Raw genomic sequence first — 24,917 nt, forward strand, 5'->3', positions numbered from 1 at the left:
ATCCGGGTGTGTGTTCTTTCCTTGAACACTTTTCTTTGCTTTTTTTCATTTGAACTATGGATTCAATTAAAAATCAATTAAAACCATTAATTATTAAAACATTTAATAAAAAATTATTAATAATTATAATTCCCCACTACGTTGTGCTCCTCCTCTCGGACATACAGCCTTCATGTTGCATTTAACTTCATCGGTATCAACATCACATTAGGATTAATAGTAAGTTTTTTAATGATTAATAATTTTTATTTAATTTATAATTAATTTAATATCTCTAATAATTATAATTATTAGTGAATAATCTACTAGGAGAACCAAAATTATCTATTTATAAAATTTAAGACATCAAATGTTACCATTTTAATGTGGACCAAAATCATGAATAAGGTTAAAGAAACTCCCGACAATGTTCTCAAGAAAAACTCCTAAAAATCTCTATTTGAGGAAAAAGTGAAAACTCTTAAAAACATTTTTGTTGAAAAAGACAGCTAAAAATACTCTGTCCAGTTCGGTTAAAGGAACTTATATAGAAAGAGAGGAATTTGATACAATTTTAATAGAACTGGCATTTAATATATTATTCTTCAAGTAATTTAGAGAAAAAAAAAGTTAAATGATTTTTTATAGTTAAAGGATGTTTGTTTTTAATAAATGTATGCATTAAATAATAATAATAATAATAATTAATAATAATAATAATAATTATTATTATTATAATTTCAAAAGTTAACTTTTACTCTTATTTTTTTATTTCTCTTTAATCATATAATTTTTATTTGTATCCTATTTTCACCTACATATTGTCTCACTTTATTTCATTATTCTCTATCAAGCAAGGGGTAAAATATGAATAAAAAAAACATGGGGTAAGTAAATGATCTCTTAGTTAGATAGAAACGCATGTTGATAAATGTATTAATGAATTAGATAAATTTATGCATTAAAAAATATTAATTTTCACTTAAAAAATACATTTATTAAGAAAATAAAATATATTAAATGAATTAAATACACTTTAAAAGAATTATCATTTAATATAGATAAAAAAGAATTAATATCATGTATTATTTTATTCTTAAATTCATTTAATTTTACTTTTTAAAAAACATAAAAGTTGGGTCCCATGCATCGGTTTCACTCTCTTTTTGTAAGAATATCAGGAAGAAACAAAATAAACACAAATGGAATGAACTCCTCCAATTTCCGAAAATGACTGTGTTGCAGCATCCACCTCTTTGATTTCTTACCATTTTCTCTGTCTTTCTCTTCGCTTTAATTTCTCTTTCCATATAAGTATAAAGTAGAGTGAACTTTCCCAAGAAATCAAAAAAACGCTTCATTTTCTTGTCTTCTTGTCCTTATATAATGAGGTGCTAGCTAGCCTCATTTTTCTTCATTCTTGTTATCTCTCTCTCTCTCTCTCTTCACTATATTCGTTTTCTGTTCTTTGAAAGATGGCTGGGGTTCCTCCAGAAGCACATGTTTCACTTGATCAGCTTAAGCAGATAATGGATGAGTTTGCAAAGGAGAGGGATTGGGAGCAGTTTCATAGCCCAAGGAACCTCCTTTTGGCTTTGGTATGCGGTTTTTTTTTTTACCCCCCCCCCCCCCCCCCCCCCCCCCTCCCCCAAAAAAAAAAAAAACGTGCCTTTTTTTGTTCTAGTTGCACCTTCCATGAACATTGTTTGTTTATGTCATTTTCCAATTAAGGATACCCAAATTTGAGGCATTTTATTGTTATTTTAATATTTTTGTTCTTCATCATGGGTGTTTGAATACTGACCCAGCAGAGGATGGTTCTCATCCTCATTTATGCATTTGGGATCCTTGAATTTTTCTTAAAGTTGGTTCCTTTTTATCTTTTTGATGATTCTTTAGTATCACTTTAGGCAGGTGTATATTTCGGGTTAAAATATTAAAATAACATTTTTGTTAAAAAAATAATTATATTGGTAAGAAAATCATTTATTACATAAAAATAATCTGTAACTGTTTTTTTTTTCTCGTAACACATATGGACACAGAATTATCAATTTTTTAATTGCGTGACGTTACATTTTAAAAAGATTATTAAATTCCAAAGCGTTTCATGTTCTTGCCCATGGTTTTATACTTTGTTGGGTGGAAAGTGAAAAGGTTTTGAAATTTAAACTGAAGATTTATTTTTTGCATTATTTTTTAAAAAATAATGTTTTTTCTTTTATTTTTATTTATTTTCAACAAAATAAAAAGAAATATATTATTGTGTTCTTTCCTCTTATTCAAAAATATCATTAATTAGTATATTTGCCCAAACTAATAAAAATACACTTTACAAACTGCAAATGGATTACGTTTGTAAGATGAAACCCACAAAATATATTCTCCCAATTCAGTGTCTGCCCTTTAAGAAATCCATAATTCAATAGTGTGTTAAATCAAAAGACTAAGTTTTGGATTCTATCAATTTTTTTTTTCCTATTTATTGATTTCACAGGTGGGTGAAGTGGGAGAATTGTCTGAGATATTTCAGTGGAAAGGGGAGGTTCCAAAGGGTCTTCTAGATTGGAAAGAGGAGGAAAAGGTTCATCTTGGTGAAGAGCTTTCAGATGTGTTGCTTTATCTTGTGAGGCTCTCCGACATGTGTGGTGTAGATCTTGGCAAAGCTGCTTTAAGAAAGGTTCAACTCAATGCCGTAAAATACCCAAAAAAGGTTTATGAAGACCCTTCAAGCAGCACTGTCAGCCCCAACAACACCAATTGATAATGCAACTACTCGAGATGCTAATTGATGATAATCCATTGGTGTCTATAGTTATTGTAGTCGTTGTTTTAGGGGGGAGGGGGGAGAGTAGGAAAGTGGTTTTGGTTTTTGTTCTTCTATAAAAGGGTGGAGTATAGTATTGCTTGATTGGTTTGGTACTATGAACATTTATTCTCACCTTTGGCAATATTGTATCGAATCCTTTTAGATGGATCGAATAATAATACATTAGCTTTAAAGAAATGTGTATCTATTGACCATATTTTAAAAGAATTTAATTTTGGCATTTCTTATATTTTTAGTCAATTAGAAAATTACTTTAAAAAATAATTTTTAATTATACAATAATTAATAATTAGATCTTTTTTATGATAATGGAAATAAAATGTTTGGAAAACTGAAACCGATGTTGATTTTTTGCTAGCAACATTTGTTTTGTTTAAAAATTGATGTTGTTGGATCTTTTATAAAAACTGCTCTTTAACCATCAAGTTGCCTCACTTTGAAACCTTTCTCATGGCCACTTGAACCCTTTCTCACTCTCACTCGAACCTTCTCACTCTTGCGGTGTTGAAAGCAAGTGAAGTGTTGTTTTCAAATATTAAGGAGTTGTAGGGTGTGAGCACTATTTCGATTGAAGCTAAGTAAACGAAGGAGAACTCGATTGAATCTGCCTCCACGATGTCGTTTCGATTCAGCCTCAGACATTTTTGTAAGTTCATCGTTTCACACTTTACACAAATACCTTATCCTTCAAGTGTGATTGATGGCTCCAGCATTTTACGAGAGTTTCAAAGATGCTTGCTAGAGTAGAACTGATTTTGAAAACCATGTTTTGGGTTCTTGTCACAAATTGTTTTGTATAAATTAAAACAGTGAATGAATAATTTCTGTAAGTTTAACAGTGACTTTGTGAGAGAAAAAAAAATACATTTTGTAAGAATGTGGTTGATGTAGGTGCCAATTCGTTACTTTTTGAAATAGAGAATTGGTAAATGGGTTATTGAGTGATTTCCATTAAAAGCTTTTTTCAATCACTCGTAAGGATGATACGGTTTCAGAAAACGTCAATGTCGAGTGTATACTATTTTTCTTTTATATTTCAATTGTACGTAACTTGTGTCTTCTTCACAGATAGGACATGCACGATGGCCCTTAACATTGTATCTTCTCAAATTTCCGCATACTGGAAAGTCATTAATGGTACAAAATAGCATTGCACGCAACTTGAATGTCCTATTTCGATACCCATCAAACACAGCAACCCCCTCGTCCCATAACTTTGTCAAGTCTTCAATTAAGGGACTGAGATAAGCATCGATCTCATTTCCTGACTATCTTGGGTCTGATATCATCATAGACAACATCATGCATTTTCGCTTCATGCACAACCAAGGAGGCAAGTTATAAATTACTAGCAAAATAGGTCATGAACTGTGTTGAGTGCTTAAACTGCCATAGGGATTCATTCCATCAGTGGTAAGTCCAAGCCTAAGATTTCTTATCTCTTTGTCGAAATCCAGATACAAACGATTAATCTTCTTCCACTGAGAGGAATCAGTCGGTTGGTGGAGCATTCCATTGCAATTTCTCCCATCTGCATGTCATGTAAGGTATTGTGTGTCATCTCCATTAGCAAACAAACGCTTAAACCTTAGAATGATTGAAAGATATCATAACACCTTCGCTGAGGGGGCCTTTCTTTGTGTTTTTGTCACTGTTACACTCGTCATCATCCTTCACTTTGTACCTTGATACCCCCACACCTGGGGCATTTATACATTTCTTCAAACTCATGTCTATACCATGAAAGTGTGTCGATACCATTAACTGGTTTGCATGTTCTTGAGCAGGTAGAGGACATCAATACTATATTTGGAAAGACTCAAAAGAAGATGACAAGTAAAACTTGCATATGGAAGAATAAAAATAGTATACACTCGACATCGACATTTTCTGAAACCTTATCACCCTTACCGGTGATTAAAAAAGATTTTAATGGAAGTCAAGAGCATGAAAGTGCACCAATATTATTAACTGGTTAGTAGGTTCTTGAGTGGGTTGAGGAATCCAATACTATATTTGGAAAGACCCAAAAGAAGCTGACAAGTAAAATTTGCATATGGAAGAAGAGGTCGATATTGTTTGATGTTTGATCTTCCATACTGGTCCGATCTAGATGTTAGACATTGTATCGATGATATGCATGTGGAGAAAAATGTACGCTTTTTAATATTCAAGGCAAGACAAAGGATGGTTTAAATACTTGTCAAGATCTAGATGAGATGGGTATATGTGACCAGTTAGTTACATCCAAGGTTTAATGGTAAGAAAATATACTTGTCTCCAGCATGTCATACTTTGTCAAGAAAGGATAAGACAAGTTTCTATCAGTGTTTGTGTCGTATCAAAGTGTCACAGGGATACTCTACAAATATTAAGAGCCTTGTGCAGCTAAAAGATTTGAAATTAGTTGCCTTAAAGTCTCATGATTGTCACGTCTTGATGCAACAACTGTTGGCCATGGTGATTCGAGACATTTTTCCTAACAAAGTGAGGCATGCCATAACTCACATGTGCTTTTTCTTTAATGCCATTTGTAGTAAAGTCATTGACCCTATAAAGTTAGATGACTTGGAAAATGAAGTTGCTATCATCTTGTGTCAGTTAGAGATGTATTTTCCTCCTTCATTTTTCAACATCATGGTTCACTTTATTGTCCATCTAATGAGGGAAATTAAATTGTGTGGTCCTGTTTATTTACAGTAGATGTACCCAATTGAGCGATACATGAAGATCTTAAAAGGGTATACAAAGAATCTACACCATCCTGAAGCATCCATTATTGGAAGGTACACTGCAAAATAAGCTATTGAATTGTGTTCAGAGTACATTGAAAACTCAAAACCTGTTGGCCTTCCCGAGTCTCAGCATGACAAGAGAGTGGGTGGTAAGGGTTCATGAGGGTTACATGTTATAAATCTGGATCTAAAGGAATTACAACAAGCTCATTTGTATATACTGAATAACAATAATGAAGTTCTACCATACATAGTTCGTAACGAAGCCTTAGTCAAGGAAAGTAACCCAAAAATGACCAAGAATAGGGTGTTGAAAGAGCATAATAAGACTTTCCTAAATTGGTTTAAAAATACAATCTTTGGTGATGATATTGCTTTTGAAAAATTAAGGAAGTTAGCAAATGGGCCTAAAAGAAATGTTAAAAGTTGGTAGGGATACGATATCAACAAGTATTCGTTCTACACCAAATCACAAGATGACAAGAGTACAATGCAAAACAGTGGGGTTAGTCTTAGGGTTGAACCTTAACACTTTGCTATTGTATCTGATGACAATTCTCGTCTGGCGTCCATGCCTTACTTTGGAGTCATTGAAGAAATCTTGGAGCTTAATTATGTTAAATTCATTGTGTGTGATTTCAAGAGTAAGTGGGTTGATAGAAATATCGGTGTGTGAATCGATGATTTGGGATTTACTTTGGTAGATCTGAAGAAGCTAGCTTATCAGAATGAGTCTTTCATCATGACAGAACAAGGTAAACAAGTATTTTATGTTCAAGATCCTTGTGATGAAAGGTGGTTAGGGGTTTTACATGGAAAAACCATGGATCTTAATCTTGAAGATGATGATTCAACCCTAGATACTTGTCCCACTCCTTTCTCCACACAAATGCCTAATGTCAACGGAGAAGAAAAAGTTGACAACATCCATGCAAATCACAATGATCATGATGAAGGAGAATTAATTAACATTGTATAACTTAATCTTTTTCATATTTAGTTGTTTCCATATTTACAATTACATAACTTACTACACTTTTGAGTTGACTTTAATTAATGTTGTTTTTTAACAGGCACATGACTACTCCGAGCTCCCTTCTTCCTCCTGGGTTAGCACCTTCATCATCTACAGAGAAGAAAACTAAAAAAGCAACATGACTTAGATCATTGGCTACCCGACCCGTTGGGATGGAGAGACCAGTGGTTCATGTGGATCCTTCCACTAGGAAAGCTAATGGTCCCCACAAAAAGAAATTAAGGACATATTTAGGGATCGTCGCTCGAGATAAGGTGGATGTTACATTTGTTAACTAGAAAGAAGTTCCTGTAGCTCATAAGGATTTAATTTAGGAGGACATTCAAGTATTAATTAGAATTAAATGTTGAATGTTATTGTAATTGGTTGTACTAAAAATCTTATAATGTTGAATGTTTTTTACTAACTATTAAATGTATTTTTTGTATCGCAAGCTGAATTTGATATTCTAGAAGCGTTTAATCAAAGGACGAAGAAGAAAATCGTTAAGACAGTAGGAGAGTAATGAAGGAAGTTTAAGTTAGATTTGACATCCAAATGAGTTGTAGAACAAGGCAAGGAGGAGGACGATGACACTGTTTGTGACAAGTACGAAATCAACAAAGAAAAGTAGAATCAATTTTGTCAGAGTCATAGAGGCCCTTCATGGGAGATTAGTTGACTTGCATTGTTTATGAATTTGACAATAATGCATTATTTTCAAGCGTATTTTGTTGACAAGTTCATGTCTAATTGTAACAGAATATTAGAAAGAAGACTTATAATGCATTATTTTCATGCAGTATTTTGTTGACTGCAGGATTCCCTTGAAGAGCAATCAACACAGGATAGCTTTTCCGCCCGTGGACGTTAGGATGTACTGACGAATGCTATTGGGTGACCAGAGCACTCTAGTCATATCTGTGCTGCTAGAACCGGTGTGACGATCAAACAATACTTTGGACCGGCTTCAACAAACTCCTGCACGTCTACGTCGATCAACCCCAAAGAGTTGCATTAATTAAAAGAAAATATCACGGAGTAGCTGACATAGAAAATTAGGGACAGGCTGGAGCAGTCGATCATTGAAAAAGTGACTCAACGACTAATGTTATCCTTCAGGCAAATGCAATTCTAGATGCAATCCCTGGGACTCGTACTACCTCCTGAGCCTAAGGTTGGTCTTTCTGCTGCCCATATTAGCACAAAGGAAAGTTGTGTCGATCCCTTGGGGCAGGACCCAGACATGGGTGAATCAAACAAATGTGGGTTGTATATTGATGACAATTCTCCCTGCCTAGTTGCCCTTGGAGGAGTTTATTAGGGGTCGACAATCGTCCACAACGTCCCTTTGGGCAATGATCACATGAAGGTTGATGTTGAAGAAGTTCGAGATGTTGATGCTAGCCTCCCTGTACCCACTCAAGAGGTTCAGTTAGTGGGGCAGGCCCTTAACACCTTTGCTTGGCCAACACATCTTATACAACCTTTTTCAGAACAAGTATTTCCTTTTGTTGTGTTTATTATTATTAAAAAAAGATTTGTTACAAATAAAGCTTTGACTATCATTGACTTATGTTTATTAACTGTGTATGATAAACAAGGACCGGTGAAACTTGTAGATAGGCCAGAACCTGATGACAATCTCCTATACTAGATGACATTGACGATCCCGTAGCTTTTCCTCAAGCCTATGCAGGTATTGTGGGATTCAATTGTGTTTGGGGTGTATAATGATGATGCCCCCTTGTACATAAAGCATAAAGATCTTTCTGAAATAGAACACAGTGGTCAATGTCTCAACATCTCTATTATACAAATGTAGATTTTGTAAGTCATTTTACATTACAATCCATTACATAACTGATTGTTTTAAATTAATGCATGATTTATTTTATTTTAACAATAGGCATATGAATGAGGTAAGTCTATGATCGGGGAATATCTCTGAGTTTGGATTCCTTGAGCCACAATCCATATAGAGATCTAGGCAATCGCAATCTGAATCTGAAGATTATATTAAGATATGGATGCAAAATTCACAGATAGATGTCTACCTAAAAACCTACTTGAATGGGTAAGTAAAATTGAACAAATCAATTTAAATAATGTATGTACTATAATAACTTAAGGTTCTTCAATGCAATGCACATTGGCAACTGGTTGTTATACGTCCTAAGGACAATGTTGTTTGATTTTGTTCCTTTCACAATAAGCCCAACAACTACTTGAAAGGAATTATTAACAGGTTAGTTTTAATTTATAAGACATTTACTTTATCAATTGTAAGACAACAATATTTTAATTTTATAATATGCATGAATGTTTCTCTTAACCAGTGCTTTGAAGGGATTCAACGATATTCAAGGAAGTAAACCCAAGGCTATTGCTAAATGGATATTCCAGTTAAAGTAAGTCATTTAAACAATGGCTGATATCTTTAAAATTATATTTTATTACTGTGTACACTAATTTTCAGTTAACTTTGAATATCTTATTGAATTTAGTGTAATAAGCAAAGAGGAAGCATTGAGTGCCGCTATTATATGATGCATTGGATGTCAATGATAGTCTTAGGAGGTTTCAAGGACAATTGAAAAATGGTAACTGTTTACTTCAAAACTAATTTCATTTGTTATACTTGTTATTATTTATATTGATTATGTTTTATTATATCATGCAGTATTTTACTAATCCAAGACCATTGGAACTAGAGAGAATAAAGGCAATTCGCATTCAGTGGGCAAGTTGTTATCTCAGAGTTAAAAATAAAACACTAGGTGTTTAAGGAATTTTACAATTGTATAGTTATGTTTAATTAGATTCGGTTATAGTAGATGATTTTACGTATTGAAATTATTGTTTTCTTTAATTATTTCTTATAATTGATAGTAATTATTCAATAATAATATAAAAATTTGTACTGTGAAACTGTCTAATTGGTCTGTTTTTTAATTTGTAGGTTAGGGTAATATTAAAAAAACAAATAAGATATTAAAAAATTGCAAAAAACATCAGTTTTTAGAAAAAAATGATAAAAATCGATGTTATTTTATTCATATTTTACATTTTTTTTGTTTATTGCTTGTTATACAACACCTGTTTTCATAAAATCCAATATTGTGTAGTGTATGTTAACATCGGATTTATGAGAACCGATGTTAACATTGATGCTTTTAACATTTGTGGTTAAAAAAAATACTTAGATATCTTAGATTTAGGGAAATTCTAAGGGTGTGCTAGTAGTGGCCTAGAGAATATTATTGTGGCCAGAAGTGACAAAATAGAATACTTATTTGTAATCAGTTTTGATTAGAGGAATCTTTTACAAGTTTTTAAAGAAGAACAGGATATAGCTCTATTTGAGCGAACTAGTATAAACTATGTATTTCTACTTCTCTCTTAAAGCTATTTAATTAGTATTCTCTTAAGCTTACTTTGACACACTTGTTCACCAAGTGTTTATTTGAAAAATCTTTATGAAAAATCTATTTTACCTTTCATTGAATGATAGTTTGTTGTTTTCACTGAAAATGTTTTTCTATAATTAAACGACACAGTCAGAATCTGTGTGTTCACAAATATGATTATGAGAGAGCTTTCTTTGCAATAAAGTTATTAAATTTTTCTAACACACTATTCAACTCCTCTTCTAATGTGATATTTGATATTTCAGATGACATTAGAGTTTGGCCTCTCAGTTGATTATTTAACAATACAGAGCAAAAGATTTGCTCAAAGAAAGAAATAGAAAAAGGTTATTACACCAACAAACCTCTATTGTTCAAAAGGATCAAATATGACTACTAGAAGGAAATGATGATTGCACATTTCGTGGAAAATGGAAATCATATTCCATTTAATGATGAGCTAAATGAGATCCCCAGAAGTCGGTGGATGGAAGAGCAAAAATTTCTACTCAACTCAAAAGCTTGCAATGCTCTTTTGTGCTCTATTAGAAGAAGAATTCACGAAAGTCCACAACATTAGAAGCGCAAAGTAGATGTAGGACACCCTTGCCATAACATATGAAGGGTCATCGCAAGTGAAGAGGAACAAGATAAGTCTCTTCATGCGTAAGTATGAACTATTTACTATGGAAGAAGGCGAAGACATACAATGTATGTTTGGTCGCTTCCAAATCATACTAAACAAACTAAGGTCTCTGCATAGAACTTTTTATAACTATGATCATATTGACAAAATTTTAAGAAGTTTGTCTAAAAAATAGAGACCACGAGTAACAACATTGAGAGACCTAAAGGTCTTGACACCATGTCCCTTGAAGAGCTCATTGTAACTCTAAAGGTTCATGAACAAGAGCTTAAACAACAACACAAAGGACTCAATAAAGGGAAGTCTTTGGCTCTCAGTGCCTAGAAGACCAAAAAGGTCCCATCGTCCAAGAAGCCATTTTCAAAATCAACATCGAGAGCTCTAAGTGTGTGAAATCCCTCTACTGAAGAATCTAAGGACGAGTCTAATGAAGATGATGAGCTTGCTTTCATCTCAAGAATGATCTGAAAGATGTGGAAGAGCAAAAGAGGATCCAAATGGAATAACTCCTCCAAGAAAGTGTTCAAGGAGAGGAAAGACAAAGAAAATAGCTCAATAATATGCTATGAGTGCAAGAAGCCTGGACACTTCAAGTCAGAATGTCCAAATTTAGAGAAGTCTAAGGACAAGAAGAAGTACTACAAGTCCAAGGAAAAGAAAGGCCTCATGAGCACCTGGGAAGATTTGGATGACACCTTGTCTGATGAAGAAGGAGAAGAGGAAGCTAACCTATGTCTGATGGCAAATACAACCTTTCGAGAATCTAAATCAGACCAAAAGGATGAGGTAGATTTCAATGACCCTAAGTCTCTTAAGTAAGCTTATCATCAACTGCTTTCAAACTCGTCCATTCTTTCAAAAGCTTACAAAAACTTGTGAAAAGATTTTAAAAAGCTATCCAGAGGTCATAAGGAACTTGAAAAAGGCTTTCAAGATAAAGCAGATGGTTCTCTAGAAGAGTCCACTCAAGCATGTGATGCTTGTGAAACTCTTAAGATAAAAGAGACTAAGCTTTGTCTTCAGAATGATACAATTACCAAAGAAAATTTGCTTTATTGGAAAACTTTCAAGAGTTGGAAAACAAATTGAAAGCTTTACAAAAAGATTTAAAATAGCTTAATGAACTTCATGACCATCTAAATAAAGAAAGATATGATCAATGGAGAAAGTGTGCACAAACGCACAAAGAGTATAGGGACTTCAAAAAAAGTAAACATAATCTTTGGGTGGAATGTAAAAGCCACAAAAAGTCTATGAAGTTATTAAATGAAAAGCTTTTGAAGAATGAAGCTTTAGAAGGTCAATGTCAAGATGTTGTAAAACTTCATGAGGAAATTGACTCTTTAAAATCCATATTGACCAAATTTGTTAGAGTAACAAAAGGTCTTGACAAATTGTTAATGTATAGTAGATGTCCTAAAGACAAATCTAGAAATAGGTAAGAGGGAGAAATATATAGCCATGATAAAAAAAAACATTGTTTGCAACTTATGTGACAAGGTTGGACACATGACGTCCAAATGCAGGGACTTACCTAGAAAGGGAGTGTTCAATGCATTTTCCACTAATAAGAAAAGACCTAAAAAGATTTGGGCACCTAAGAACAATATAATTCATGTTACATATGTCCTTGATAGTAGTAAAAATACACTCATCATGGTTCATTGGTATCTTGATAGTAGATGTTCACGACACATGATAGGAGAAAGGTGCATGTTCCAATGCATGACTTCCTGTCATGGTGGAACCGTAACTTTTAGAAGCAATAAAAAGGGCTAATAATAGGAGTATAGAAAATTGTGTCAGTCTTTAATTTAGAATAACTGCTTGAGGACAAGCAATATTCAAGTGTGGTGTGGTTGACAAAATGTTATTTGATTGTGTTTGAACCCCAATTTTTTTCACATTTTATCTTGTTTGGATTTGTTGTCAAAGCTCATAGGTATATGCTAAGTGTGAATAGTTGAACAAAGAAGCTGAAAAGTTGAGAAAAAAAGCCAAAAGAGAGGAGAAAAGATGCAATGCTAATTAAGCATCTTCAAATAGCATGGCATGTGCTGATTGCAGCATGACCTATGTTGTACTTGCGGGTCATGCTATTCCAATATAACCATGCTAATTTCAATCAAATCTCCTATGTCACAAATTTGAGAACAATCATTCTATTGATAACACAACTCATACTATTCCATGACCAAAAAGTAGTATGAGTATTTCTTCAAAGATGATCATGTTGCTCTCAATATATTTCATGACCTTAATGCTATTGTTTTAATTGTCATTAGTATAAGTAGAAAAGTGGAGGTGTTTTAAAAACAAGGCTAAAATATTTTTATGATCATTAATAAATATTTAAATTTTGTATTTGTTTTTTAATAAAAAATTATTTTTAATCCTTAACAACTTTTATATTTCCCATAAATTAATGAATTTTGTGTTTGTTTTTCGATAATTTTTTTTTATTATTATTAGTCTGAAAAAAATTACTAACAAATAAAATAATTATCAAAAAATAAATACAAAATTTATTAATTTATAAAAAAAATTATCATGTAACAAACAATTTTTTTCCGAACACTTGAAGAAGAACCTAGTTACATACTACTGCATTGCATTGAACTGAAGCAACACTTGAAGAAGAAAACCCACTGATACACTTTATTTTTTGTTTCGATGCTCTCTCTCGCGAAACGGCTTCAGGTTCAGCCCCTGACGACGCCGTTTCTCCTCGGGCAGCTCCGGTGGGCCCGAACGCGGCCGAAGTCACCGCCGGTGGCGCTGAAGAGGGCGGAGGAGCGGTCGGAGTGGTGGGCGGTGGACGGCGAAGTGCACGAGATCGGCGATCTCGTGCCGCTACGTGAGCGCTTCGTGATTCCCCGAGAGAACATCCCCAACAAGCGCCGCAAGCAGCTCAGAGAACAGTTCATGCGCCGAACGCGCCTCGTTCTTAAGGAATCCGTATGTCCCTTCATTTTTTTTCCTTTTTATTTTCTGTTTTTTATTTATTATTTTGTTTTGTTTTAGATAATAGTATATAGTTTTTTTTTTTGGTGAGAAGAATTGTGCAGCATAGGGCATAGGCAGAGTGTTTTTTGTTGTGGATTGATTCTCCAAGTAGAAGAAATAGAACAATTTTCGGTTTTAATGTTTATAACTTTTGTTGGTTTTTAGTCATTACATTCAAGGTTATTAATTTTAGTCATGGTCAAGGTAGCAATTTGGTCACAATCCTTGATATTGTAGAAGATTGTGGAGAAATGGTTGAGGAGACTCCAAAAAACCTTGACATTTCAGTTTGAAACCTTTTTTGAATACCAGAAACTTATGAGAATGATGTAGTTTTAGGGTCTAATATTTGATTTTGATTTTCAAAAACTAATTTTAGTTTTCAAAATGCAGCTAAACAAGGTTGCTAGATAGTTGGTGGAGAGTGGTGTGAGAGTTGGAATTGAGGGAGAGGTAGAATTAGATGAAAACCGAAAGAAGATAAGAAAATAACTAGCTGTTTTTGTTTCTTTTTCTATTGGAAATGGTTTTCAAAACTTTTTTTATGTATCAAAAATGTGAAATTCAAAATCATAATTGTTGTCTAAAATGCTTGTCTTGTACTGAAAGGAGCATGATCCTTGGTGCAAAAAGTATATGGAGCTGTATAATGAACTAAGAGAAAACTGGGAGAGGCTTTATTGGGATGAGGGTTACACTAAAAAGCTTGCTCAGGATCATGCAAACTATGAGTCTGCTGAAGATGATGATGGAGATTTCTCCCCATACAGGTTTGCCTTCATTGTTTTATTTTTCCTTTTCTGCTAAGGCTTGTAACTGCTTTTGTCTTGGAATGTTATTACTTAATTTTGCATTCATCTGCATGAGTTTGATAACTGAAGTGGTTGTCTTGCTGAAGAATTATTCAAACAAATATTCTTTGAAGATTTTGTTAAGTCTTTTTTTCATTAGCTATATATTACTATGGTGTTGGAGTTTCTTTTCAAAAAAAGTTGTGTTGCTTGCTATTTGTTAGTTGGGTAACAAACCATCTTTACATTGAAACTTCGATTTAACAATATTACACTGTATTCATTGGTCAATCAGATTAATGGTTCAAAGTTCTTCTGTCATTAAATGGTGGGGTTCATAGGCATGGTGTCTAATCTTGGTGCTTTCTACTATGGCATTTCAGGAGTAGAAGGCCTCAGTCTCAAATGGAGCATAGTAAGGTACAATTGAATGATTTAAATATAGTATCGAATGATTAGTATAGCAGTTTTCTTTTTGTCTTGTCTCTATATGTCATGAAATTTATATCTTTGGTTCTAAGGATATTGTTTCATTAGTGAGCTATGCAGAATAAAGTGCCATCAGAAATAAATTGCATCTTGCCATTTTGTATTGCATCATTTTTTTTTCTTTTGCCCATATCAAAGTTTTGGCGATAATTATGCTTTGAATGTTGGAAATTGGAATTTCAGCTTAAGAAGCCCTACATGGGAGTTGATGGATCTTCATGCCATCTAGAATGGGAAGGGATGATATATTCAGGATAAAATTTTCCTATTTTGGTAAGGGTATCCAGTTTGTAAGGAATGATACTCAGGCCAACTTGTGTCAACTGAGACTAAATCCCTCCCACAAGATTTTATGGCACAGTCATTTATCTTTTGCATCGTTTGATTTTCATATTGTTACTAGTTGACTCCAACTCTTGGTCCCATTTTAGATCTATTTGAATGAGATAGTTGTAATCATTAAGATTGAAATATTGGTTACCATAATTTTCTGTGTGATACTATCTCACTGATTATTGGATTGTAATGCAGGACCAAAATTTTGGGAGAAACAGGCAATCTGATAACTGGGAGAAAGTTAACCTTCTTCGGGATAAATTTGAGTATGACAGAGAGAGAAGAATGAGAGAGAAAGGTTAGTTAATATTCTTGCTGGTTGCCACACTCATACACCACCATGAATCCTAGTAATCTCAGTGTAGCTTTTCTGGTTGAACTTTGTGAAATTCTTGAAAATGGCCAAAGCATTATATGTTTACAACCTATATTGACCCTTTAAATGTTGCAGATCCTCAGTCTTGAAAATTTTAAATCTAGTAATTGATATCAAGCAAAATATTCTTCCGAACCACTTATTTTAAATATTGCTAGAAATGACCACGTGATGCATGAAAATCTCAATTCTCAAGCATATCTTCTGTGTTAGTTGGCAAATTTGTTCTGTTGGTTGTTGGGTTCAATTTTATCAGTATTTTTCTCTTTATATGTAAAAAGGTTCAGTTATCATCTATCACTATTTACTTGCAGCATTTGCGCCCATGCATGGAGGATCTGTGCCTGACTCTCATGATTCAGACCGTTGGAACCAACCGCTAAATACCGACCGATATTTCAGCCAAACAGAACGGCATTGAGAGGAAAATAAACTAAACCTTCCTGCCATTGTGGAAAGTGATAGGATAGTTTTCCTTCCCACTAGCTCAATGCTATATATGCTCTGCCAATATGACTAGTTGCAGTTAATTCTGGCATATTGTTAAGGAAGTGTTTACAGCTAGCGAAATTGATGTTTTTGGTTGTGTTCTGAACTGAAATATGATAATGTATTAATACACTGACATTTTATACTTCTTTGTCTTTTTCTCTTTCTCTCTTTATTGTACAAATTGTATAAATAACATGTTTCAAAATAAAATCGAGTGCTGGAGTTCTCACTCTAATTACAAGAGTGATCATGGGTTGGGTCAATCGGGTCCACTTGAGTTTAAAAAATCAGGTTTGGTTGGGTTGATAATTTGAAAGTTCATGAACCCAAAGCAATCAAACCACGGCATTTGAATCTTGTACTTCCTTATTTGTATTTTGCACTTCCATTGCATTTCAGAATGTTCATTCTGAAATGTAAATTTGAGGTGTTGGATTATAGTAAGAGTGCAGGAAACAAATGCCTCAAATCAGGTATTGGGATTTGAATATTTTACATAGTACTTGATGCTTAATGACCCTTAATCTTTTATTTTACTTATTTATTTATTTCCAGATTTAACTTGAGACAAAATATCTTATTTGTTTCAGTTTTCTTATAATTTTATATATTTTTAATTTTTTTAATTTTTTCCATTTTATACTTTTTAAATATTCAATGACTTGTCAGTTGACACACAGCTTGATGACAGATTCAAAAATTTAGTCCAATTAAACTTTTTTTATCCGTTTAAGTCCAAAATTCCATCAAACCCAATTCAATCTTACACATTCACCTTACTTATGGATGTAGTTATAATATATTTACATAAATAATATATTTATGTTATTTTAGTACTTCCTCTAGTCTTAAATATAAGGAAAAAAAATTATCACACTAACTAAAAAAATTAATTAACTACATTTAATTGCATTAGTTTCAATCAAAAATTATTTTTTTCTTAACTTATTCTACATTGGAACTCAATACCAAGGATAAGAAAGTTATTTAAATTAGCATATCAATTAAATGAAAGATATTTTAGAGATAATAACATTAAATAAGGTAAAGTTAGTTGAAATTTTCTTATTTCCTCTTATCTCAAATATAAGAAGGCTTAATTGTAAATTTTACCAAACTTTTATTATTTTATGAATTTTACCACTCAAGTTTTATTTTTGTGAATTTTATCACTAAATATTTATGTTTTTGCAAATTTTATCATTGAAGTTTTTTTCACGAATTTAAACATTCAACTTTCAACATTTCACAATCTGTTAAAATCACTTAATTTGTAAATAAATGTCCTGTTAGTAGGATAAAATGTGCAAAAATAAACAATTTGGGTGACAAAATCTGTTAGAATAAAACTTGGATTATAAAATTTGTTAAATAATGAAAGTTAGTAGTGAAATTTGTAATTGAGCCATATAAGAAAAATAAAACTTTCTTGATCTCAAATATATAAAAAAAAATTAATTTTACATTATATGATGTTATTATCTCTATAATACTATTCATTTAATTGAGGTGTTAATTTTAATAATTCTTTTTTATCTTTAATATCAAATTTCAATAAAAGATAAGTTCAAAAAAATTATTTTTTAATTGAAATTTATATAATTAAATGTGATTAATTAACTTTTTTATAGTTAATATGTCATGCTTTTTTCTTATATTTGAGAGAAAAAATTTATGAGACAAAAAATATTTTTTTTTTCTTATATTAAAGAACAGGAGTACATCTATACGAATCACTGTTGCACGACATTTTATGTTGACATTCATCAACCATCGCACACTATCCATTTAAAACAACTTTATCTCACTAAGTGAGAATAAAATAATATATAGGGGTTTCCAAATTATCTTTTTCCTTTTTTTATTTTTTTTTACACTTAGGGCATCTTTAGCCGATAACTTAAACTAATTCCTTTCAAAGCGGAGAGATCACCTAAATTAATTATGCAAATTAATTTTGAAAATCAGCAAAACAATGCCAAATGCCTCAAATGATGGTTAAGTGCTGGCTCAAACCAAACAGCCCAAAAGCATAGTCCAGAAATTTTGATGTCAGCCACTCTTCATCTTATATATACAATTCACTGCCACAAATTTACATTATTCAGTTAGCAAATGTTCTAAAGTTTTATACTATCTGTTATGTTATCCCTATAAACAGCCTATCAAGTTTTTTGGCAGCACATAAGGCTAAAACAGTGGATACAAAATGCCAGAGAAAAAAAGGGGGGGGGGGGGGGATAGAACTAGCCATATGCTATCTCCTGAAGCACTTGAAGTGTCTTCCGATGAACCTGAAGGCAAGAGAAACAACGATGATGGTGTTCATATGGCTGTTTACTTTAGCAGAAAATTTAATCAAAAATAGAAAATGAAAATGAAAAAGCAAATTAAAATTAAGGAGCATTTATCGTAATTATGTTTAAAAATAGAAAATGATAGCATAAAACATTTTCTTATACTAAATAAGTCATTAGAGTTGTTTGGTTTGAGAAAATGTTTTCCGCTTGTTTTCACTGTTTCCTATAGATTTTTTTTAAAACAAAAAATAAAGTGAAATTTTGTAATTAAAAGTGGAAATAAAAAATAAAACAGAACGTTTTCTCAAACTAGACAACCGTTTAATTTTGCATTTGTATTAGTCCAACATGCATTTCTCTTTAGGTATATGCAGTACTCGTGCAACACAGTTTAAAAAAAAAGAAACACCAGATGCAATACTGAAACAAATATACCCTCCACTATCTATGACTTGGAAAACCAACAGAAACCTAGAGGTTGATAAAGTCTAACTAGTTTCTCTCTGTTATAGGATTTTAGGGGATTATTATTCTGCATTGTGTAGTTAAAAAAAAGTCCCCTAAATTCATATATAACATTTTCTGCAAGGTGTTTGTTTACCATACGCTTCAATTGTAATTGCAACTAACAGTTATATGGAAAACGAGTTGCTTTTAAAATAGTTGAGTCAAACGAACATTTACAGAAACAAAAAACTGATAATGGCACTAGGTGGTGTAAGAAGCTGATCTCTATCCAGCACCAAATTATCTTCCTCAGGTTAACAAGTTTAACTAAAGGTCGGTTAGTTAAATTCTAAGAAAAATATAAAGATTAAACTATAATTCTGAAGAAGCATATGCATAAAATTAGAAATAAAAATTTGTAATGAAAAAGGGATGACACTTATCTTTCCAATGAGCTATAGTATGAGAAATTATTATACAGTTTGAAAATATCACGAGTCCATGATCCTGGCCAATCTCCATGTGACACATAGTTGAGCTTTTCAATGAAAAAGAGTTAACAAAACTCAATTATGTGTCACGTGAAAATTGGCCGGGACCATGAAATTGTGGTGATCCTAGACCATACAATAATTCCTCCTTATAGTACAGACATCACAGGACATTGATCTTGGAAATAGAAAAAATTGTGAATCTATAGAGAGAAAGAGAATATACCCATTCCAAGTGTTGTGCAGTGATGCCAGAATCAGTTCCAGCATATAAACCAGACAAGACCTGGTAAGACAAGAAATGCATACACAAAAAAGATCATTCAAATCTAATGTGACAATCAGACTGTTCAACAAGAACTAAATATGGGAGAAAATATCACAGTAAAAAGGTGCAGGTTTCCCATTGGTGAAATTTTCAAGTGGACCAAATATTTTATAGCTTAAAGGGATTTTTAGTCCACTAAGAAAACCATTCAACACAAAAAATTACCTTGGAGACAGTCTCAAGAAACATGCCAGGGCGCACTGGAAGTGTCTTCTCTCCCGTTACAAGTGGCTGCATATCATCACAGACAAGTTAAATAGGCTTTCAAGTGACTATAACTTGTATGCATACATAACACATTCCCAAGTTAAATAACACACAAGCCAATTCAACCCACCCTTCCAAGAAATTCAGCTGGATCCCCATTTGTAGTGTCATCCTCATCGTTGTTGCCAGATTTGTCTGCACCTTCATCTTTTCCTTGCATTACATTTCTTATCATATCAAGCACATTTTTTCCAGGTTTTAGAGCCACCAATTTGGCCAAGAAGTCCACCTGCACTGTCAACGGTTTTAAAGATGCCAAGACAGTATTTCTGACAATGAAAGACAATATCTATGTAGTTTTAATTTCCAAGCCCTTTTAGCAACAACGGGTAAAATCAGATGAAAACAAAATACTGTTAGGTAATGTTTCGCTAGAAGTGAGAACCATGCTAAGATCACAAGATGAAAACTATAGATCAACATACCTCAGGCTGAGGAAGAGTATAGAATCCACGGTGGTTTCTTTCGTCCGTAATTCCCCCTCCCATCATATTACGAGCTTCTTCTCTAATCAAAACAAGCCTTGCAAGTAGTTTTCGATCTGGGATAACAGGACGAGTTTCCATTGCCTGCAAAGATATGGCCCAGCACCAAACAATTAACCGGACAGTAGCAATAAGAATTAAAGAGGCTTATCTTGAAAGACATGGAAATAATTTAATAAAGAACAGAAATGGATGGAATAATAAATAAATCCAAGTATATATGTCATTATAGCCCCCAAAATTGAACATCTTCTAGAACTTGAACAATGTCAAGTGTCAAGTACTCTCTATGTAAGTAAAGGAATCTGCATTCTTTGTCAAAGATCAGGTTGTAAGGTACATGACACAATGATATGATATCAGAAAATAACTAATAAATATGTAATTTGACTCAAACAATTTGCAGGTGCAAAATGAAAATACACAACAATAAGATGGTACAGGACATTTTTTTAATCGAATCATGACAAGTAGGAAAAGAAGAAAATACAATTTAGAACAATCTCAAAGGATTTAACAGCACTTTGCTCTCATCATTCAATATAAAAACAATCAAATAGTCACCGAGTATGAGTGTTTGAAGTTTAAAAGTTTAACAGACTGCAAGAAAGACCTGGAAATTTATATAATGCTCAAAGTTTTTTATAAATACCTCCAACAAATCATCAGCTTGGTTAGCTATGTCATTTAGATTTGCAGCTGGGATATGCATCTTCAACTCATTTTCGCCTTTAAATACACCGCCACCAGCTGCAACTCGGCGCAACAATTCATGTCGGCTTTCCTTTTTCGGAGTTCTACATAGAAGACCAATTACTTGAACCTAAAAGATGAAGGGAAAAATTCCACATTGATGTAAAACATAAAATATGGAGCTGTCCTTCAGCCAGAAAAATGAACAAGAAATAGCTCAAAGACGTTCCTTACATGGGGTGGACATTTTTTGGTTAGATGTGATAATACTGTCTCTTTGATAACTTCCAACAGTGACTTACGCTGAATCCAATAATTGGAAATACATAAGCAGTTAATTCCCAATCACAACTTCATCACAGTTTCATTGTTCAACAACATAGAAAAATATGGAATACAATCATCAATTAAAGGATACTACTTACTAAACAACAACCAAGTAAAATTTTAAGGGCGGAGGGTGGTTGAAGGACAAAAAGTAGCCTGTTGATTTGTTCTAACAGGAAGGACAAATATTTGTTCGCCTATATATGAGTTCTAATATGTAGCAGAGCAACTGCAGTCAATAAGACTCACATTAAGAAAAGAATTTAATTAGAATGTACTGACTGTGTAAAGGTTTTTTACCCTACTATCTAATCACAAACTATCATGTATGTTATGGATGATAATCTTTGTAACAATTACTTTAAAAGTCACAACTAAGGTGAAACCTAACTGGTTGACAGTTTCATAAAAAAAACAAAGCATGAAAACATTAATCTGCTTCCAATAAACGATCCAAATGTAGATTTGTCAAAAAAGATATAATTGCAAAACAAAACTTTCTTGATGGAACAGAACATGTTGATTTCTAACTTTAACTAAACAAGTTATAATCTCATATGTTTGAAAATCATACCTTATCATCCTGGTCATTCTCAGCAAGTTGGATCATGTAGTCAAGGGCCATCATGAAATCGGATTCCATCTCATCAACTCTCTTTCCAATAACTCCTTGTGCAGCCAACTCCACTGCCACTTTCTCTGATTCCTCGTCCATATTCATGTCTTCCAACTGGATAAAAATTTATACACATAATAATACAGGCGCATGACCACATCACACATTAGGATTCACTACATGTCATGCAAAGGACCAAGAACAATAAATATTTGCAAAAAAAGAAAACTACATGCTGCACATAATTGTGTAAGAACTGACACAATGACACATAAATATAATCAGTTATCTTCAGCAAGAAAAATGGCATGCAAAGCTTCTTTCCCTCCACCAGGAAATAAACATAACCACTAGAAACTTATATAATAGAGTAATATTAGTCATTAGATTAAAGTCACTTATGAGCCAGAGAAAAAGAAGAATGGAACAAAAGAAAAGGAGAAATCTATTAAAAGTACCTTCAAATAAAAAAAAAAGTGTATATTTGGACAATATTGGGTCAATGAAATATAAACCATAGCATAGAAGAGATTTTCCTCACACACATAAAATTAGGATTTAATAATCAGAGCTCATTTTGTCTCCACTTTTTCTACTTTTCAAGTCGTTGGTCCAAGTGGTACTAGACTCGATCTCCTGTAACAAGGTATCGGGTTCGAGGGAAATGGATGAAAAAAACGTGGTTGGGAGGGAAGACCCAACACTATAGGTGGTCAACCAGCTACAATGCACAGATATGATACAAGTATCGGATACAATACGTATCCAATACGACAATATGATTATTTCAAAAATATATAGGATACCAAACGTTTAAGATATGTATTTAGAAATGTATAAAAATCATAAACGTAACATACTAAATATATAATTGCAATTCTGCAAATCGAAATTAAAAACATATTTCTTGAACTTTAGTAAAAACAAAAAATTATAACTCATTGTCATCCTAACTTCCTTTCTATTATTTACATATAGGAAAAGTACTATCAATCTCCTTCCTTTCTTGAAATCATTCATAAAGAGAAAAATTATATTTTTGGTTCATTAAGGGAGGATGATTATTCTATGTTTATATATTATACATACTTATGTGTTTCATGTAGTTGTATTGGGTTTTCATAAAATACTTAAAAGCTTGGATACTTCACTGATATATCAGCGAAGTATTCAAAGAGTATCGGTATTGGATACGTGAAGCAAATTGAATTATTGGTGCAACATAGGTTTGGATACTTCATGGATAAGTATCGGTGAAGTATCCAAGAATATCAGTATCTGTATTCCGATACGGATACATAAGGCAAACTGGAGTATCGGTGCCTCATAGCCAGTGAGTCAGGTTCTCCGACAGAGATCACAATCACCAGCAAAGTATTCTGTTTCAATTTTTCAAAAAACAATCACACCAATTATACAAAATACACATCCAAATTCTCTCCTAATAACAATAACAAGTAGCAAGTAACATACAAGGGTAATAATTTCCTCCAAAACAGAGATGACTTGGTCCCCTCCTCTGAGGAGCGCTTCGCGTTGAGAAGACATGTCTGAATGCAACTTTCCATTCTGATTCTGCTCCAATTCCGGATATCCTCCTCCCACTTCGTAGGCACTGTTACCATTGATGGATGCCCAAATGCAATATTTCTTTCTGTTTCTATTGAGCTGCAGCAACGTGCATTGGTGATAAGACGAAGTAAATGTGGAACAAAAAGAATGCAAAAGGGTGGGATAAGTGAAGTAAGAGCAAGCAAGGGATGTAACAAACATCTCTTAGGATTTTCTCACTTCATAATATGTAAATTTTGTGCCTCTTTTTGCCTTGTGTTCTTCAGCAGTTCAGGGTTTTAGACCGAACTAAGAGTTTTTTAGATAGGATATTGAGCGTAAAGAAATTTTTTGATTAATCTGTAATAATTGAACCTCCTAAAAAAAGCCGTCTTAGTTCAGCTGGTAGAGCACATGTTTTTGACCATGTGCTCGTGGGTTCGATTCCCACAAACGGTAAATATTCTTTAGTTTCACATTATTTCACTTGTTTGTGGCTATTTTTTCTTAGTTTCACATTCAAATTAGTAACTAATATCATTATTTAACTAATACAGTTTCACGTGATTAATATTTGAATGGTTAAAAAGATGAGTTATAGCATATTTGTTTCAAATTCTCTTTGAAATGGGAGTGCCTCTGAAACCACCAAATGATGACAACAAATCTTACCATAACCTTAATAATATACAATAATTTGTGTCAGACTTGGAAGAAAACCTTAGTGGTTAAACTTCTAGGAAAAAAACTAGGATACCTCACCATGAAAGAGAAGCTTCGAGCCCTGGGGAAGCTTGAGGGGGGATTTGACCTAGTGGACATGTATCATGGATACTTCATGGTCACACTTGATATGGTATCTCACTGTCCGTCAATGGACATCGGATTTTGTTGCCACAGAATCCAAAGTGGATAATATGATGGTTTGAGTTCAGTTTCTGAGTCTCGGCATGGTTTATTATGAAGAGAGTGTTCTCTTGACCCTAGATGATTTATGACCATTGCCTCACTGTCCGTCAATGGATGTCGAATTTTGTTGCCACAGAATCCAAAGTGGATAAGACGATGGTTTGGGTTCGGTTTCCAAGTCTAGGCATGGTTTATTATGAAGAGAGTGTTCTCTTGCCATTGGCATCTGCCTTTTCAAACCCCTATCAAGGTTGATCTCATTACTCTAAATATGACAAGAGGTAGGTTTGTCCGAGTCTGTATGGAGATTAATCTTGAAACGCCCGTGGTGAGGAATTTTTGTCTCAATGGGAGTTGGTACCATGTGGAGTATGAAGGCCTCCATATGTCGTGTGCTA

General features: G+C 33.2%; 3 protein-coding genes across 4 annotated transcripts; 2 read left to right on the forward strand and 1 right to left on the reverse strand.

The window, feature by feature from the left end:
- Positions 1 to 1,178: 1,178 nt before the first annotated feature.
- On the forward strand, positions 1,179 to 2,986 carry LOC106798062 (dCTP pyrophosphatase 1). Its single transcript, XM_014773653.1, has 2 exons — positions 1,179 to 1,577; positions 2,477 to 2,986. Exons 1-2 carry the CDS (start codon positions 1,455 to 1,457, stop codon positions 2,741 to 2,743), a joined length of 390 nt encoding a protein of 129 aa, XP_014629139.1. The 5' UTR covers positions 1,179 to 1,454; the 3' UTR covers positions 2,744 to 2,986.
- A 10,203-nt stretch (positions 2,987 to 13,189) lies between these two features.
- Positions 13,190 to 16,247, forward strand: LOC100798650 (uncharacterized). Of its 2 annotated transcripts, XM_003520949.5 has the most exons (5): positions 13,190 to 13,573; positions 14,231 to 14,391; positions 14,796 to 14,832; positions 15,433 to 15,535; positions 15,928 to 16,247. In XM_003520949.5, the coding sequence occupies exons 1-5, from the start codon at positions 13,289 to 13,291 to the stop codon at positions 16,032 to 16,034; spliced, it is 693 nt and encodes a 230-aa protein (XP_003520997.1). In that variant the 5' UTR covers positions 13,190 to 13,288; the 3' UTR covers positions 16,035 to 16,247. The 2 variants fall into 2 exon arrangements, with proteins under 2 accessions (XP_003520997.1, XP_040870289.1); XM_041014355.1 differs by lacking the exon at positions 15,928 to 16,247 and having other exon boundaries at positions 13,205 to 13,573; positions 15,085 to 15,459.
- A 1,902-nt stretch (positions 16,248 to 18,149) lies between these two features.
- Positions 18,150 to 23,981, reverse strand: LOC100799171 (protein PEP-RELATED DEVELOPMENT ARRESTED 1, chloroplastic). The gene is made up of 9 exons (XM_003520950.5): positions 23,533 to 23,981; positions 22,018 to 22,173; positions 21,351 to 21,419; positions 21,076 to 21,246; positions 20,364 to 20,507; positions 20,009 to 20,167; positions 19,837 to 19,902; positions 19,570 to 19,629; positions 18,150 to 18,399 (listed from the first exon to the last, which is right to left on the reverse strand). The coding sequence occupies exons 1-9, from the start codon at positions 23,830 to 23,832 to the stop codon at positions 18,352 to 18,354; spliced, it is 1,173 nt and encodes a 390-aa protein (XP_003520998.1). The 5' UTR covers positions 23,833 to 23,981; the 3' UTR covers positions 18,150 to 18,351.
- Between the last annotated feature and the right edge of the window lie 936 nt (positions 23,982 to 24,917).

The sequence above is a fragment of the Glycine max genome, chromosome 3 (genome assembly GCF_000004515.6).
Source record: "Glycine max cultivar Williams 82 chromosome 3, Glycine_max_v4.0, whole genome shotgun sequence".
NCBI classification, from domain to species: Eukaryota; Viridiplantae; Streptophyta; class Magnoliopsida; order Fabales; family Fabaceae; genus Glycine; species Glycine max.

Excerpts from the sequence above, each read along its gene's own strand:
- LOC106798062 (XM_014773653.1), top strand. The coding sequence starts at position 1,455 with ATGGCTGGGGTTCCTCCAGAAGCACATGTTTCACTTGATCAGCTTAAG. Across the intron at positions 1,578-2,476 it reads GGAACCTCCTTTTGGCTTTG|GTGGGTGAAGTGGGAGAATT; the intron begins GTATGCGGTTTT and ends TTGATTTCACAG.
- LOC100798650 (XM_003520949.5), top strand. The coding sequence starts at position 13,289 with ATGCTCTCTCTCGCGAAACGGCTTCAGGTTCAGCCCCTGACGACGCCG. Across the intron at positions 14,392-14,795 it reads GGAGATTTCTCCCCATACAG|GAGTAGAAGGCCTCAGTCTC; the intron begins GTTTGCCTTCAT and ends ATGGCATTTCAG. Across the intron at positions 14,833-15,432 it reads CTCAAATGGAGCATAGTAAG|GACCAAAATTTTGGGAGAAA; the intron begins GTACAATTGAAT and ends ATTGTAATGCAG.
- LOC100799171 (XM_003520950.5), bottom strand. The coding sequence starts at position 23,832 with ATGTTTGTTACATCCCTTGCTTGCTCTTACTTCACTTATCCCACCCTT. Across the intron at positions 19,903-20,008 it reads CAGCTGAATTTCTTGGAAGG|CCACTTGTAACGGGAGAGAA; the intron begins GTGGGTTGAATT and ends GATGATATGCAG. Across the intron at positions 18,400-19,569 it reads CTGCACAACACTTGGAATGG|GTTCATCGGAAGACACTTCA; the intron begins GTATATTCTCTT and ends TCTTGCCTTCAG.